General features: G+C 43.3%; 1 protein-coding gene across 2 annotated transcripts; it reads left to right on the top strand.

Annotated features, from left to right (window-relative positions):
• Positions 1–3,280: 3,280 nt before the first annotated feature.
• On the top strand, positions 3,281–17,037 carry LOC118376647 (cystine/glutamate transporter-like). 2 transcript variants are annotated; one of them, XR_008087577.1, is made up of 12 exons: positions 3,281–3,842; positions 8,170–8,296; positions 9,123–9,238; positions 9,459–9,584; positions 11,773–11,872; positions 12,041–12,085; positions 12,179–12,302; positions 12,955–13,058; positions 13,439–13,535; positions 13,860–14,009; positions 14,779–14,871; positions 15,877–15,902. XR_008087577.1 is itself a non-coding variant. In XM_052488357.1 (12 exons), exons 1-12 carry the CDS (start codon positions 3,560–3,562, stop codon positions 15,930–15,932), a joined length of 1,506 nt encoding a protein of 501 aa, XP_052344317.1. In that variant the 5' UTR covers positions 3,283–3,559; the 3' UTR covers positions 15,933–17,037. The 2 variants fall into 2 exon arrangements, 1 of the variants encoding a protein (XP_052344317.1); XM_052488357.1 differs by having other exon boundaries at positions 3,283–3,842; positions 14,694–14,871; positions 15,877–17,037.
• The last annotated feature ends 307 nt before the right edge of the window (positions 17,038–17,344 follow it).

Raw genomic sequence — 17,344 nt, forward strand, 5'->3', positions numbered from 1 at the left:
GTTCATGGCGGAGGTTAGGAAGGTGTTCAATTTTCCGTTGTCCAGGAGAGAGGCTGCTCGGAAGCTACTCCAACTGCATCAAAACTCCCGTAGTGCGTCAAAACTCCAGTAGTCTGGCCACTGAGGGTGCCTGGAACCCAGAATCTCTTTTCGACATGTTCCTTCATGGATTATCGTTGGAGGTTAAAGACGAGCTCGCAGCCCGGGAGCTTCCCATCGACCTCGACTCTCACATAGCCTTGACCTTACAGATCGATGGGCGGCTATGGGACGAGGAGGTCTGTTCCCAGTCACGCTCGCTCGTTCACTGCTCCCACCTTGTCTCCAAGGAATCCCGGAAGTTCCCGACGCCCACCTTACCGAGAGAATCCGATGTCACCCAAGTTCCCATGGGAATCAGGAAGGACTTTCTTGGACCCCGGGCGGTAGGATAAAGTGAAATTTATACGGGTGAATAACAGGGCCCAGCGAGCCTGCCTAGAGTTGAGAGTTGAGGCGCTTGGCTGTGCGGAGATATTGCAGGTTTTTATGGTCAGTCCACACAAAGAATGGGTGTTCCACCCCCTCCAACCAGTGCCTCCACTCCTCCAATGCCATCTTGATGGTGAGGAGTTCTCGATGTCCCACATCATAGTTCCTCTCAGCACAGTTGCTGCACAGTGTAATTCCTATTAGAATCCAGCCATAGTTAGGATTTCACCGACAACCTGCATTCACAAACATTGATAAAGGAGACTACCTAATCAATCATTATACATGAAAATGATGGCTGTGATGTTGATGGGAATGGTTTACTCTGACAAAAGCACTCTCTCACACTCAACTGTGGTTATTCAGACAAACAATGGGGTTCCTTTACACCACTAACTTTGTTTAATTCTTACAGTGTTCATTTAACTCCTGAATCATCACTGTGTGTGTTATGGCCCAGGTTAACCAGTGCTGACATTATTATCGCTGCTGCAGCTCAGCTAAACAAACTGTCTGAGCTTTTAATAACCAGCATTGAACACACACACACACACACACACACACACACACACACACACACACACACACACACACACACACACACACACACACACACACACACACACACACACACACACACACACACACACACACACACACACACACACACACACACACACACACACAGAGAGGAGAGCACATGGGAAAAGTAGAGAGGTTTTGTCCGTTTTCTCTTTCTTCTCTTAGTGTTTGATCTAATAGAGAGAGTGAGGACCCTCTGCTTACCATGGGGCCATACTCTGTCCTGTCCCCCTTCACTAACACACACAGTCCCCCTTGTCTCTAGTGTCAGAATCCATAACCCAGCTCTGATTCAGGTCACTGACAGCATGCTGTGGTGTATCATATTTATCATCATCACTGGATTCATGGTGGATATTGACCAACAGTCAAGCTGGGAGACCACAGAGACTGTAATCAATATTGTGGGCCAGATACAGTTACATGTTGTCAGGCAGAAGGCCTCAGAGTCAACTGGCCTCGTTACAAAACCATTTTTATTTCAGAATTGAAGTTGAGTAGTTTGAAGCATGGTCTTTTTATGGGACCAGTACGCTGCTTATATGTGAGCACGTCATTGAGCGAGCGAGGGGAATGGAACATTTTAAGATGTTAGAAAGATACACTCTTTCTCCCTTTCTCTCCCTCTGGCTCTCTTTCTTCAGTTCCCCTCAAACAGTTGCCCTGGCAAGGATAGGTTGCCTGAGGGGGAGCGTATCAAATCTGCAAAAGGATTTTCTCCCCACACAGAGGGAACAGAGAAAAAGAACTCTGTCGTTTCTGTCTGTCTGTTGTTTGTCACCAACGGGTGTAAAGGGTGTTTTTGTGTGATGGCAGTTTAGAGAGACTGTTTCAAAACGTGAGACTGAAATTGTGTCATCGTCATGGTGACTGAGTCGGTGACTAGGCAACATCAAACTCCTGAGAATTCTCAAAAAAAATGGTCACCGTGACAACACTATGGTTACAGGATCTTGGAACTGTTGGGCACCGTTGGAGTGGTAAACAATTGGATTATGATTAAATGCTTATCATAGCATTCGATTTTATGAGATTTTTTTTGTTCTTTGAATGTCTATTCATATCTAAAAAAAAAGCTGCAACTTGTAGATAAGGGAAAGTTATTTTGGACAAAAACGGAAACAAATCACTGACTGTTGTTTCGATTTGAGTACAAGTAGTACACCGGGACTAAAGTAAAACTGAAGCGTAAATAGTGCCACTGCAACTGAGTAGCGTAGAGAGGTTTTCTAACTGTGTATCACCTGTGGCAGGCAGCTGCAAACCAAGAAAACCCATCTCCAGGTGTTCTTGGTTGACTCACTGGAAGGCGACTGGAACCACCAGCCTTTTCAGAGCCAATATGGCACCTTGTCCTAGAATTCCAAGGTCTTTATCTCAAACCAAGGCTTCTGACTCGGTTTGTCTGGCAGCTTATCAGGAAGAGATACAGTTGCTGTACCGGTATGATTGGTTGGCTCAACTTTTCACCTTGAAGAAGGCACAGTGATGCCGAAACATTGGTGGTTTACCCAATAAATTACTGGGATCTTGTAAAGAGTATACAACTCTCTTTACATGTTTTTATTGGTTTACTTTTCAAAGGAAGGTGTTGGAAAAAATAATGACACTCCCTCACAACCTTTAAACAATGCTTGAATAAAGATTGGGAAAAAAAGTTGTTTGCTTTTCCATTGTTTGGTTGGTAGCGTTTGCTGAGTGTGGTAATGAGTATGATCTTACTGGAAGCCTTGTGTGTATTCACAAGACGAGTTGTGGTAGCTTGTGGTCAATGACAAGTTTAGACCGTAGGCGTTGACGATTACTGCGTGTCATGTGACGTGTGACATCAGAGCGCTTTGGCATCGATTGCATCAGTTCCACTAGTTTCTGGTCCCCCTTTTGTTTTGGGATAACTGTGTTGTGAACTCTCAGGTGATTATTCAGATACATCATTGACATCCCGAGGTAGAGGTTGCCCAAAGCAGACACCTCTGAAACACTACCAGACAACACTACCAGACTGCTTCTGCAGTGAGGCACAGTGACCAGTCATATAGTAAGAGGTTTGGGAGAGTAGGAACGCTGGAGAGAGATAGACAAAAGAGGGCAAGAGAGACAAAAAGTGTTAGAGGCAGCAAGTGGGAGAGTAAAAGAGAGAGAGAGTGAGAGAGCGACTGAATGAGTGGGGCTTTAGAGCGAGATTAGAGTGTGTGTGTGTCTGTGCGTGTGAGTGTGTCTGTGTGTCTAAGAGAGAGAGGGAGAGAGTGGGAGAGGCCATTCCCAAGAGGTTTGGTCTAATTCCCAGTGGTAGAAGTTATTTGCACAGCAGAACCAGTAACAGACTGCTTTGTCTGAGTAACCTACTCTTCTGTATTCTCAACAGCAGGTCACTGCAGACAGACAGAAAAACCTTAAGGTTGTTTTGGGACCCAAAGTGCCAGAAAGGTGAGGAGTGTGTGTGACACATTGTGTGTTGGAGAGAGTGTGTGCTTGTGCGTGTGTGTGTGTGTGAGAGAGTACAAGGATGACCAGGAGATCAGTTAATGGTGAGGGGACTGGGGTGAACAACACCCCCCAAAATGGGGGACACCCGGGGGATACCCCTGCCCCAAAAGAGGAGCCTGATGCTCTGAACGGAAAGGTAGAGTTGAGGAAGAAGGTGACCCTGCTTCGGGGAATCTCCATCATCATCGGTACCATCATCGGAGCGGGAATCTTCATCTCACCCAAGGGAATCCTGAAGAACTCTGGGAGTGTTGGAATGTCTCTGGTGGTGTGGATTGCCTGCGGAGTGCTGTCCCTGTTCGGTGAGTCACACGTAGTTGTCGCCAGAAGCGAGGAGACATACCTGAGTAAAGGTGTGCTGAGTGGTTTTATGATGCATGCGAACTGAAGCTATGAAGGATGGAGATTTTGTGTTTTTATTGCTGTTCAGCCCATTGAGTTACAACTCCCCTGCTTCCCCGTCCCTGAAGACACTGGAGTTGATGCATCCCAAAACAAAGTGCTAAACTTGTAAAACAGCTTTTCTTGAGATGATGAGTGTGAATGAAAGCTTAGGGGGGTGGATAAACCTTGCTAACTGTCTGCTGCTATGGAAAAGATTCCGCTTCTACTCTAGTATTATTTCATTATATTACTGTTATTACAGAAGCCTTACCATAGCTACTGCCTTCTAACTAGCCATCTAACTGCTGAAACAGCAATTACCCTTTACTCTAACCCCTCTCTCTCTCTCTCTCTCTCTCTCTCTCTCTCTCTCTCTCTCTCTCTCTCTCTCTCTCTCTCTCTCTCTCTCTCTCTCTCTCTCTCTCTCTCTCTCTCTCTCTCTCTCTCTATGTCTCTCTCTCTATGTCTTTCACTCTCTCTCTGTCTCTCTGTCTCTCTCTCTCTCTCTCTGTCTCTCTCTCTCTGTCTCTCTCTCTCTCTCTCTCTCTCTCTCTCTCTCTCTCTCTCTCTCTCTCTCTCTCTCTCTCTCTCTCTCTCTCTCTCTCTCTCTCTCTCTCTCTCTCTCTCTCTCTCTCTCTCTCTCTCTCTCTCTCGTCAGGGTGCATGCTGGGAGTGAGTCGTCAAGCAGGAGTGATTGTGAGAGCGAATGGAATTTCTTTTCACTCTTGTTTAACTATCACTAAGCATGTATAGGGGTGGTGGGATCTTTGAGGTTGGTTTTTCGCGAGGGCACAACCAGCGGGTGGGGCTGGTTGCAATGGCCACTCGCGGAAGTGTAGAGTTTGAAAAACTTAGTCGGAGGCATGGAGTAAAGATTCCTGCTGCGGCCGGGTGTTCAGTGGAAGAATGTAGCTTGGTTGTGGGTGCTATCATTGGGTATGATAGCATCAAATCAGCCTCAAGGATGAATAGCGCTGTAGTGATATTCTTAGATTCAATTGAAAAGGTGAATAAGATAGTTGTGAGGGATGTTGTGTTGCGGGAGACACAGACACCGGTATTTCCGCTTATGAATCCGGCAAAGAAAGTTATGCTTTCTAACGTGCCACCATTTGTTAGAGATGAAGTGTTAGAGCGAGAGTTATCTCGCCATGGTCAAATCGTATCTACAATAAAGAAGGTTCTTTTTGGATGCAAATCTCCGTTGTTGAAACATGTCGTGTCTCATAGGAGACAAGTGCATATGATTTAAAAAAAGGACGGAGATGAACTGAATTTAGCGTTCAGCTTTAAGATTGATGGATTTGATTATGTCTTCTATGCATCTACTGAATCAATGAAATGCTTTGGCTGTGGAAGAGAGGGGCATTTGGTGCGTAGTTGTCCCGAGAATGAGCTCGCTAAGCCTGGTAGTAGCTCTAGTGCGGGTGAAACTAACGCACCACCGCGAAGGGATGAACATACTAAGGGTGCAGGGGAAGAGAGAAGGTGGGCAGATGTGGTTGGAAAAGTAGGAGAGGAAGGCATTGTGGATACGGGGGCAATTGTGGTAGATCAGAACAAAGAGGGAGGGGAAACAGTAGGTGAGATTGCGACTGCCGTCGCTGAGGTGGTGCTGGAAAATTAAATTGGAGGTCAAGAGGAGATTGAAATAACGGAAAAGGAAGCGGATGTTTTCAAAATACTGAGGAGTAAAAGGAAGAATTTAAGGGGTGGTGAAGGGTCTAATTCTAAGAGAAAGGTAGAGATTGATAGATCAGTTGAAGATGAACAAGGTGTAGAGATGGTGGAGTTCTCTTCTGGGGAGGATAGCGAGAGTGAGTCATCTGACGCGTCACAACAATATAGTGAGATAAATGGGGTGGAAGGGAGGTATGGGATCGAGAAGATACGTCAATTTCTGAAGTTGACAAAAGGGAAGAAATATATGCAGGATTACAATGTAACTGATTTTTTCCCTGAACGTGAATTGTTTATTGAATCAGCAAAGTTTCTGATGTCAAAAATTACAGGGGGAAGTTTGAAAAGCCCTGAAATTGCTAGACTCAAGAAAGTGGTCACGAGAGTGATAAGTGATGTAAATTCTAAAGAAAATGAAAGAGTTCAGTTGCATTTTTAACTCTGTAAAGAGATGTGGTGGCTGTATCTTCCTCTGTATATTTTTTTCATCCATGAGCAGTTTTAAGATTTCTTCTTTAAACGTAAATGGGGCAAGAGATATTAAAAAAGAGCCATGGTGTATGAGTTAATTAGGGGAAAGGGAAGTGACATGAATTTTCTACAAGAAACGCATAGTAATTTGGAAAATGAAGTTATGTGGCAACAGGAGTGGGGGGGGGGGACAGTGGTGTGTAGTCATAAAAACTCAAAAAGTGGGGGTGTGGTTATCTTGTTCTCAAAAGGGTTTTTGCCTTTGTCATATGAGGTTGAAGGTAGTTGAGGGGAGGTTATTAAAAGTTAAAGCAAGGTATGAAAACATCACTATGTGTCTGATAAATGTATATGCCCCAGTGGTGACAGTTGAGAGGGTATGTTTTTTAGAGACATTATCAAATACCATTGACAAATGTAACAAAGAAGATTATTTATTTATTGCTGTGGATTTTAACTGCACAGTTAGCGATTTAGATAGAAATCACCAAGAACCTCATATAGCCTCAATGACTTTTTTAAAACGCCTCATTGTAACACATGAACTGTGTGATATTTGGCGGAGTCAACATGGAGGAACAAGGCAGTACACCTGGGCGCATGTGAGAGAGAACATCATCTCTATGGCCAGGTTAGATAGGTTTTATGTTTTTGAGCATCAATCTCAGGTCTGTAAATCAAGTGTAATAACCCCAGTGGGATTTTCTGATCATTGTTTAATAACAGAGGTGGTGTTCATTAACGATGTAAAAGCCAAAAGCGCATACTGGCATTTTAATATAACTTTATTGAGTGATGCTCACTTCAGGAACTGTTTCTGTTTTTTCTGGGAGAGGTGGAGGTCTCAAAAGGCCAGTTTTGTATCCCTTCAACAGTGGTGGGATATAGGGAAAATCCAGATTAAACAATTTTGTAATCAATACACAAGGAATGTCACCAAGGATATCACCAGATCAATGAAAGCCCTAGAGATTGAAATAGTGGAACTCATGACGTTGGTTGAGACCACAGGAGATCGAGGCCATACTCAGGCCCTCAAGAGGAGAAAAGCTGCATTGGCAGACCTGCTGGGTATCAGAGCACAGGGGGCACTGGTGAGAAGTAAGTTTCAGGGAATATCTGAAATGGATGCCTCATCCAAATTTTTCTTTGGTTTAGAGAAAAAGAATGGACAAAGAAAAATTATTCATTGTCTCAAATCAGCTGTTGGACAAGAGCTCACTAGCCCTAGTGAAATTAGAAAGAGGGCAGTAGAGTTCTATGCTGAGCTCTACAAGTGTGAGTACAAAGAGGATAAAACAGTGACACAGCCGTTCTTTGATGGGCTCCCAAAGGTGGCTGCAGAAGCTCAGGTTGAGCTTGAGCAACCATTGTCTTTGCAGGATTTATACACTGCATTAAAAGGCATGGAAAATGGAAGGGCACCAGGCATTGATGGGCTTCCCGTTGCCTTTTTTAAGTCATTTTGGGCTATGTTGGGAGAGGATTGGTTAGAAGTAGTTAATGATAGTTTAACCGGAAGGTTACTACCAATAAGCTGCAGATGGGCTGTCCTCACCCTACTGCCCAAAAAGGGTGACCCGAGGGAGGTGAAGAACTGGAGGCCGGTGGCTTTATTGTGCACTGATATTGTCAAAGGCTTTGTCCAACAGGCTGAGGGAGGTGATGGGGCAAATCATACATACGGACCAGTCCTACTGTGTTCCTGGCAGGCAGATAGGGGATAACATTTCTCTGATTCATGATTTTTTGGACGTCTCTAGGGCTATTGGGTTGGATGCTGGTCTAATTTCAATTGATCAGGAAAAGGCATTTGACAGAGTTGAACATCAATCTCTCTCTCTCTCTCTGTCTCTCTCTCTCTCTCTCTCTCTCTCTCTCTCTCTCTCTCTCTCTCTCTCTCTCTCTGTCTCTCTGTCTCTCTCTGTCTCTCTCTCTCTCTCTCTCTCTCTCCCGCCACACACACATGATTATGAATACAATGAATCATATTTTCCTCTTATAGCCAGTATTCTGCTGTTGCTGATGCTGCCAATGTTTTATAGCTGGCTAGCCACTCCCCTGTCCTAAACCTGTTCCTTTTTCATTTCCCAGGGGCCCTGTCCTATGCAGAGCTGGGAACCAGTATCCAGAAGTCCGGGGGACATTATACCTATATCCTGGAGGCCTTTGGACCACAGATGGCCTTCATACGCCTCTGGGCTGACCTCATCGCCATCAGGTAGGTGTGTGGGTGTGTGTGTGTGAGACAGAGACAGCAGCAGGAAGGGGGTGTAGATACTTGCAACAAGGTATGTGTATATCACTCTATACTGCCTGTGTGTGAGAGAGAGACGGGGATGGGCCTAGTGTATATATCTCAGCATTGTAGAGGTAGCAAAACCTTTTGGATCCCATCCTGGTCCGTTGATACCCGTGGTAGCAGAGCAGTGTAAACAAACCTGCTATACTATTACTGTACCTCAGGTTAACCCAGGCCAGGAGGGGGGGGGATATTTGGTTTTGAGTCTATGGGAAATGAACAGCTTTCTGGGGATCAGCCCACAGACTGTGCAACAGTTATTAGATTATTGGCAATATACCAGGTTGGTGGTATATGGCAAATATACCATGGCTAAGGGTTGTAAAATCAAGGCATTTCACGTTGAGTCGTGCCTAAGAACAGAGCTTAGCCGTGGTATATTGGCCATATACCACACCCCCTCGGGCGTTATTGCTTAAGTATTCCCTGGATATTTTACTGTAATTTCCTCAACTGAACCGAGCAGACATATTTGAGTCAACAAACACTGAATATCAGTAACTATAGTTACTTGACTGTTATAGACTTTTAGTGTCAGGGGAAGCTAATAAACAGTTGTGAGGTTGGGTAAGACAGGTTTGTGTCAGTAGAAGGTCACATGCTCCCCAACACTCTGAACAGTGAATGATGCCCCAGATCGCACAGCTTTGTGGGTCAGCGTTTCCTGTCACTGTGTTTGTTTGGTAAACGTGTATGTTTGGTTCCGCGTTTTTGAGTCTGCGTGTGACAGTGTTGTCTGTTCTAGACCTGCAGGGTTGGCAGTGATATCCCTGGCCTTTGGACAATATATCCTGGAACCCATATTCATGCCGTGTGGAGTGCCCGAGATTGCTATCAAACTGGCCACCTCTATAGGAATAAGTATGTCTGAGTAATAATGCTACAGCCTTATTATATATATATATATATATATATATATATATATATATATATTTATTTATTTTTACAGTACAAACTTGAACAAACTTTGGACTATAGGATTTGTGTGCTTATCAGTGAGATGGTTCAAGTGACTGTAAGGTACCAGTCAGTCTCACAAAGTGTGTGTGTGTGTGTGTTCATGTTTATTCCTGCTCCACAGCATCAGTGATGTATCTCAACAGTATGAGTACGAGCTGGACAAACAGGATTCAGATCTTCCTCACCTTTAGCAAGCTGCTGGCCATCGCCATCATCATCGTACCTGGCCTCTATATGCTCTTCAAAGGTAAGCCTTTGTTATCATCGTCATCATCATCACCATGATCATTACAATCAACACCATTGTCAAATGTGACCGAACGCCTCGATTCTGTCTTGTGTAGCAACATTTGAAATTGTGTTTTTTTAACATTTGATACGAGAAGAGACTCAGAGCTTGAAAATGGTATATCATACACTGCAGTTGAGGAACAATGTAATTCTGTTTTGAAAGTCAACTTGTAACCCCACTTTTGAGAAAATGGACCTGGACTGTTTTGGTACACCTACTGGAGAGCTCTTCTTTGTCTCCACACATTCAGCATCATTCACAGCCTCTTAAGCCTTAGCCCCATCCATCACTTTAAAGATTCACATGTGATGCCATGTGCTAAACAGAGTGAGTAATTTAGTTAAAAAAATTAGACTAAAAGTGGTAAAAGTGGTAGCCTACAATAAGAATAAACTCCAGGTAAAAATACACTTTATTTACTGTAGTCCTTGGCCTATATCTTAAACTGACTTTGGTGCAGGCCATATTGTCCTTCACATTACTGCCTTCGGTAAACACACACTATAGCAAGGATACACAAGGCGTACACGGTACATTGAAAATTGTTACTTGAATAGTAGCAACATCAAAAACAGATACAAATATTTTATAAATATTTTATACTTATATACTTATTTAAACTATTCTCTCGACATGTACACATGTTCATGGGATACAGTAGATGACTGTAATCACCCTGAGACACACCTGGCAAACTTGATGGGTCATGTAATCACCTAGCTAGCTAGCTAAACAATGAACCGGCATAATCCCAACCCATACTACTACCAATGCAAACATTGTCATTTTTACATTTGATATTTTGGCCATTTAGCAGATGCTCTTATCAAGAGCGACCTAGTTAGTGCATTCATCTTAAGATAGCTAGGTGGGATAATCACATATCACAGGCATTTAACTCTGTTTTGTTTGTAGCTACACCTTGTTTCAACAGCGTTGTGTCAAGTCACTCCAGTTCACACTGATCGTGGTGTGTGGAGAAAATAGCCATTCACTTTTTTTCCAACTAATCTGTTGACAGTGCCTGCTAAATTCAGGGCATTAATGTTGTTGAAAAAAGTAGCAAAACATTTTTATGTATATCTTTAAAAATGTCAAGATGCAAAGGACTATCAACAAAAAAATGAGCATGCTACATGGCAGATCAATCCAAACTCATGTCCCGGCAAGTCCAGCCTATCCATTATCTCAGCCAATCATGGCTAACGGGAAGGTTCCTTCCTTTTTCCGTTGCTAAACCAACTGGGCTCGTAATTTAACCTTTCTTGGGTAGGGGGCAGTATTTTTAGGTCCGATTGAAAAGCGTGCCCAAAGTAAACTGCCTGTTACTCAGGCCCAGAAGCTAGGATATGCATATAATTGGTAGATATCGATAGAAAACACTATAAAGTTTCTAAAACTGTTAAAATTATGTCTGTGAGTATAACAGAACTGATATGGCAGGCGAAACCCCAAGGACAAACCATCCACTCCCAAAAAATGGTCAGCCTACCACTGTTTTCAAAGGCTGTCACTTTTATTATAAGGCAAAATCCTCCCAGATTGCAGTTCCTAGGGCTTCTACTAGATGGCAACCATCTTTATAAAGAGTTTCATACTGGTTTTTGGAAAAATGAGCCAGAGATAAAAGTGATAGCCATTGAAAATAGAGGTAGGCTGAAAAATGTGTTTTTTTGGGATGGTTTGTCCTCGGGGTTTCGCCTACCATATCAGTTCTGTGACATAATTTTAACAGTTTTAGAGTGTTTTCTATCCATATCTACCATTTATATGCATGTCCTAGCTTCTGGGCCTGAGTAACAGGCAGTTTACTTTGGGCACGCTTTTCATCCTGACGTCAAAATACTGCCCCCTACCCAAGAGAGGTTAAAGCACATGAAAGTTCACTTGTCTGTAGGCTTGGTGTTCTGCCATACCAATGTTCATTGAACATCAGTCATTTCACCTTTAAGAGGGTTACTATCTGCCTCGTTGCAAGTGTGTTCCATTAAAGAGGAACACACGACATACAGTATGTGTGTATTGTACTGGAATGTTCTTACGGCTGCAACTACCGAGAAAGATGTGTATACCTTGTCAAACACTCAACGAGTTTTGATATTCTTTGGTGAACGTGTAATTCCTTCTTTGTGTTTATGTGCAGGGGAGACGAAGAACTTTGAGAATGCATTTGAGGTCAGTAATATCAAGCTCACAGGCCTTCCTCTGGCCTTCTACTCTGGGATGTACGCCTATGCGGGGTGGTAGGTATGGACTTCTCCTAACGTAACTAGCTTTAATATCTTATTCTACCCTTTTCATGAAGCCAACTAGTGTAACGCATTATTACTTGCCGTGAGCATGTATGAGCTCTTGTAAGGTACAGTATTGCCACGTAATATTGTTGTAAAGCTCCAACTTTCTGCCGGCAGGTTTTATCTGAACTTTGTAACCGAGGAAGTAGAGAATCCAGAAAAGTGAGTTCACCCTCCTCATTCCATGTCTTGTTCTCGCACAGTAGGTTTGCCTGATCGAAAGATTGTTGTTCTCAAATGTTTACGTATCCCCAGGACTGTCCCATTGGCCATCTGTATCTCCATGGCGATAGTCACTTTCTGCTACGTGTTGACTAACGTGGCATACTACACTGTGATGTCGGCAGAGGAGCTGTTGGCATCGCACGCCGTCGCCGTGGTAAGGCATCCAACAAGCTCGCTGCCTATTGGCCGATTTGATCGACACTGATCCTACAACCACCCACCGCTATTGGCTGGCGTTAACATAAGAGTCCTATGTATTTCTTTGTGTGATGTATTGATACACTTGAGGCGCATTGACTGCAGTCACACACCTCGTTCATCAGCGCTTCATCAGGCCCTGATGGTGTCTGTGGTGTTGCTCTCCTGCACTCTAAACTGTAATTAGTAGACCTCCAAGCCCAACACCTCTGCTTCCCAGTATGGCCTTATGTGATTCCACACAGTCCATTCCTCTCAATGATAATTAAATCATCTTGCAGTCATAATGACATAGTCACAGACAGAGACTGTATACTGATCTCGGACCTGTTTGGAGAAGGGGGAGAGTTATTCACTAAAAGGGCTCTGATCTGATCAGATCTTTCCAATGGTGTTAGCTTCCTTACGGTTTTACAGGTCTGTGATGTTGCTCTTAAGGAAAGTGTGAGAGCTTTGGAGCTACGTGCATGTTCGTTAATTAGATAATAATTGAATTGAGGATATTTTTCTACATCCCTTTGTCCTTGTTTGGTTCATACTCTCTCTCTCTCTCTCTCTCTCTCTCTCTCTCTCTCTCTCTCTCTCTCTCTCGTCTGTTTTTCCTGCAGACGTTTGCAGGGAAGATGATGGGGAACTTTTCGGTGGCGGTGCCGGTATTTGTAGCCTTGTCGTGCTTTGGTTCGATGAATGGCTGCTTGTTCGCTTTCTCAAGGTGGGCTGCGTCAACTCAGGTGTCACACCGCAGCCTTCGCTAGATTCTCCTGCCAAGGAGAATGAAAAATTGCCTTCCCTTCCCAACACAATGTTTGAGGACTGTGTGAGAGGAATCTAATCTTATCTTTTTTTTTCAACTGCCAAACCCTGTTAAGCAGAAGTTTAGATGTGTGGTATAGTGGTATAGTGAAAACACAATAACTGACATTGCATTTCTGTGTGAAGGTCAGCTATGACTGTCAGTAGTTGACTTTCATGTGTCGTTTTCATATATTGAATTTAGTCAGACACCGCTTACAAAGGCGATGATGAAGTGTTGTTGTTGAAGGTATTTCTCATTTCATCCTGAAGATTGTGTGATTGTGTTGGTCATTCTAGAATGTTCTACGTGGCATCACGCGAGGGCCATCTACCTGAGGTTTTGTCCATGATCCATGTCCGCAGACACACTCCTTTGGCAGCCGTCCTCGTTCTGGTCAGATAAATATGTTTTTGTTGTTTTGTTTTGTTCATACACACATATCGCTCTTTACTGCCTTTATGAGGACCTGCTCTACAGGGTCCACAATTAAAACGTTGCATTCCTGTGTTTATGTTTGAACTGTCACCATGCTTTGTGGGTACGTGTCAGCATCTCTGCCACTTCCTCATTGGATCCGTTTGCCTGTTTGTTTCTCTATCTCTATCTCTCTCTGTGTGTGTGTGTGTGTGTGTGTGTGTGTGTGTGTGTGTGTGTGTGTGTGTGTGTGTGTGTGATTGTGTGTCGGAGTGTCCATTCTTTCTCTGTGTGTGTTTACAGTACCCTATGACAGTGTTCCAGCTGTTTGTGGGAGACATCTACAGTCTGTTGAACTTCATGAGCTTCCTTCGCTGGCTCTTCATTGGCGTGGCTGTGCTGGGCCTCATCTACATGAGATACACACGCCCTGACATGCCACGCCCTTTCAAGGTCAGGCCAACACACGTGAATCATCAACCATCAAATCATCAAATGTATCTATAAAGCCCTTTTTACATCAGCAATTGTCACAAAGTGCTTAGGCGCGCGCGCGCACACACACACACACACACACACACACACACACACACACACACACACACACACACACACACACACACACACACACACACACACACACACACACACACACACACACACACACACACACACACACACACACACACACAGCGATTAGGACATCGCTCCTTCTGTGCCACTGCATGTGGCATCTTGTGCACATTTTTTATTTAATTTAACCTTTAATTAACCAGGTAGGCTAGTTGAGAACAAGATCTCCATTTACAACTGCGACCTGGCCAAGATAGAGCAAAGCAGTGCGACACAAACAGCACAGAGTTACACATGGGATAAACGAACATACAGTCAATAACACGATAGAAAAGTCTATATACAGTGTGTGCGAATGTAGTAAGATTAGGGAGGTAGGTCAATAAATAGGCCAATACTGGCAAAATAATGTCAATTTAGCAAATAAACACGGGAGTGGTAGAAGTGCAGACAATCACATGGACAGAGTATGAGTCTGTCTAATGGCTGTCTTATTCAAAACAACTTCTGAACACTTTACTGTTTCCATCCTTGACTCTGCACTTCTTTGTCTTGCCTCTCCAGGTTCCTCTTTTCATTCCAGCCATTTTCTCATTCACCTGTTTCTTCATGGTGTTCCTCTCTCTCTACTCTGACCCCGTCAACACAGGGATAGGATTCGCCATCTCCCTGACAGGAATCCCAGCCTACTATATTTTCATTGTGTTTGACCGCAGACCCAAGTGGCTACAGGATGGTTTAGGTAACACGCTACCTTCACTTAGACGTCATTTAAATGGATTTACTAGACATCACTGTGAAAATCATACATACTACTGGCATATGGACAGCATTGATTAATCTTTATAAAGCAATTGTTCAACTCAAGGGATTAATCGGAGGGGTAGTGGACCATTAAACTATCCACGCATAGTTTACCACATGTAATCAATTTCCAATACATTTTCAGCATGGCATCCTATCAAAATTGCAGCATGAATCCCAACAATGTGTCTATGTTGACACTTTGGAAATAATATTGTCCTAACGCTGCATAATTATTGGGACAGTGAAGCATTTTGTTTCTTTTGGCTCCAAACTCCAAAAGTTTGGTTTTGAAATCAAACGGTAACTATGAAGTGCAGACTGTCAGCTGTAATTTGAAGGTATTTTCATCCATATCGGGGGGAACTGTTTGGAAAGCACAGTACGTTTTGTACATAGTCTCCCATTTTAGATGGGAGATGGGACAGATTCACTTGATATTTGTGCATCTAGAACCTTCTCACTCATAATTGTTCACGATTCATTCAGGATTCTATGTAATCATGGTAACATCCACATTCACGTAGAAGTGTTTCGAGAACATATTCTACTAATATTTACGAACAAACAGCAAATGCAATCAAGACATGTGTAGAGTCACACGCTTGATGTAGTCATTGCGTGCTGTGAATATCGGACCAAATATAACGTTTGACTACTTTAATAAACATATAAGAAAATTTGTCCCAATACTGTTGCTCCCCGAAAATGAGGGGTGGATCATTTACGAAACGTGCTTTACTTTCTAAATGGTTCACTCAATGTGGATGAAAAAAAAATTCAAATTAAAGCTGACAGTCTGCCCTTTATCCTCGTAGTCATTGTTTGATTTCAAATCCAACGTTTTGAAAGAAGAAACCATGCTTCACTGTCACAATAACTATGGAGGGTACTGTAAAATGGTATCATAAGAGTTTTCCTATGTGTTTTATTCTGTCTCCAGATTCCTTCAACAGATCTGTCCAGATCATCCTGGAGGTGATCCCAGCGGAACACTGACACTCCTTCACACCATATCCCCACACCGATGGCCTCTATTGCACCGTTTCATAGAATAAATTATTACGACTCCCCCATCCTGCTGTCCTTATCTAGGCAGGCTTAGCCCTGCTCTGCTCTCACATTTCACATTACCAATTCAAACCGCCTGAATACTCGCTCCTCTCTCCTCACTCAAGCATTTGAAATGGAATGGCCAGGCAGGCAGGGAGGTGAGGCTGTGGCTGTGTGTGTGTGTCTCCCTGTGTGAGATTTGCAGGTAATCCATCTCTGTAACCCCTACATTCGGGCTCCAGTCTGCAGTGGGAGCCCAGCCTCTTAGAAATGCAACAGCTTTTATTGTTGATGAGATGCGGCAGAGCCAGGCAATCCCTGTAAGCTTGGAGTATAACTATCTTTGGCAGCAATCACAGGTAGCTTTAGTCATCGTTACAGATCGCATTAGCCACAATCACAGCTAGCGTTAGCCATAGTCGCAGCTAGCGTTAGCCACAATCACAGCTAGCGTTGGCCACAGTCGCAGCTAGCGTTAGCCACCGTCACAGCTAGATTTAGCCACAATCACAGCTAGATTTAGCCACAATCACAGCTAGCATTAGTCATTTTTAAAGCTAGCATTAGCCAAAATCCCAGCTAGCATTAGGTCAAAGTCTTTGCTTGCCTTAACCATTGTCACCTCTAGCATTAGCATTAGCCATAGTCACTGACTGCTATACCTCAGACAACACTGGATACTCAGTTTTCTCCAGATCATTCAGGATCAGACTATACGACACACATAAATGAAGACTAAGGCTCCCTATAGTTATTTCTATATTTTAGGAAATTAAGACAGATCAGTGAGTGTTAATTGATGTGTTGTATAGTCTGAGTAAGACAAGCACTCCCCTTGCACTATCAAGAACAGTAAACTCATACTCAATCTACAGATGCCTGTGAAACATGATGTCCTTAAACACATGACAACCAACATTAATGTGATGTTTTATATTTTATATATTTTTTAAAACATGTATGTTCAGGACAAGTGAATGTTTTGAAATTATGCCCTGGAGAACCTGATATCCGATTTAATAGAACAATAAAAATAGATGTTTAAAAATCAGAGATCCTACTTTTGTATCATGTATACCACAATTTGTACAATACAAGGGATACATGATCTTATTTTCACTTGGTGAAGGCATTGGTTGTTTCTAAAATGGTTTCCTCCCCATGTGCAGAATCTGTTTCTCTGTGTGTGTCTCTCTCTCTGTGCCTCTCTCTCTGTGCCTCTATATATCTATCTCTCTCTCTGTGCCTCTCTCTCTGTGCCTCTCTCTATATCTCTCTCTCTCTGTGCCTCTCTCTCTGTGCCTCTCTATATCTCTCTCTCTGTGTGCCTCTCTATCTCTCTCTCTCTCTCTGTGCCT

This window comes from Oncorhynchus keta, chromosome 30 (assembly GCF_023373465.1).
Source record: "Oncorhynchus keta strain PuntledgeMale-10-30-2019 chromosome 30, Oket_V2, whole genome shotgun sequence".
Classification (NCBI taxonomy): domain Eukaryota; kingdom Metazoa; phylum Chordata; class Actinopteri; order Salmoniformes; family Salmonidae; genus Oncorhynchus; species Oncorhynchus keta.

Coding starts and splice junctions, on each gene's coding strand:
- LOC118376647 (XM_052488357.1), top strand. CDS start 3,560: ATGACCAGGAGATCAGTTAATGGTGAGGGGACTGGGGTGAACAACACC. Junction 13,536..13,859: donor TGGCAGCCGTCCTCGTTCTG/GTCAGATAAATA, acceptor GTGTGTTTACAG/TACCCTATGACAGTGTTCCA. Junction 14,872..15,876: donor GTGGCTACAGGATGGTTTAG/GTAACACGCTAC, acceptor TTCTGTCTCCAG/ATTCCTTCAACAGATCTGTC.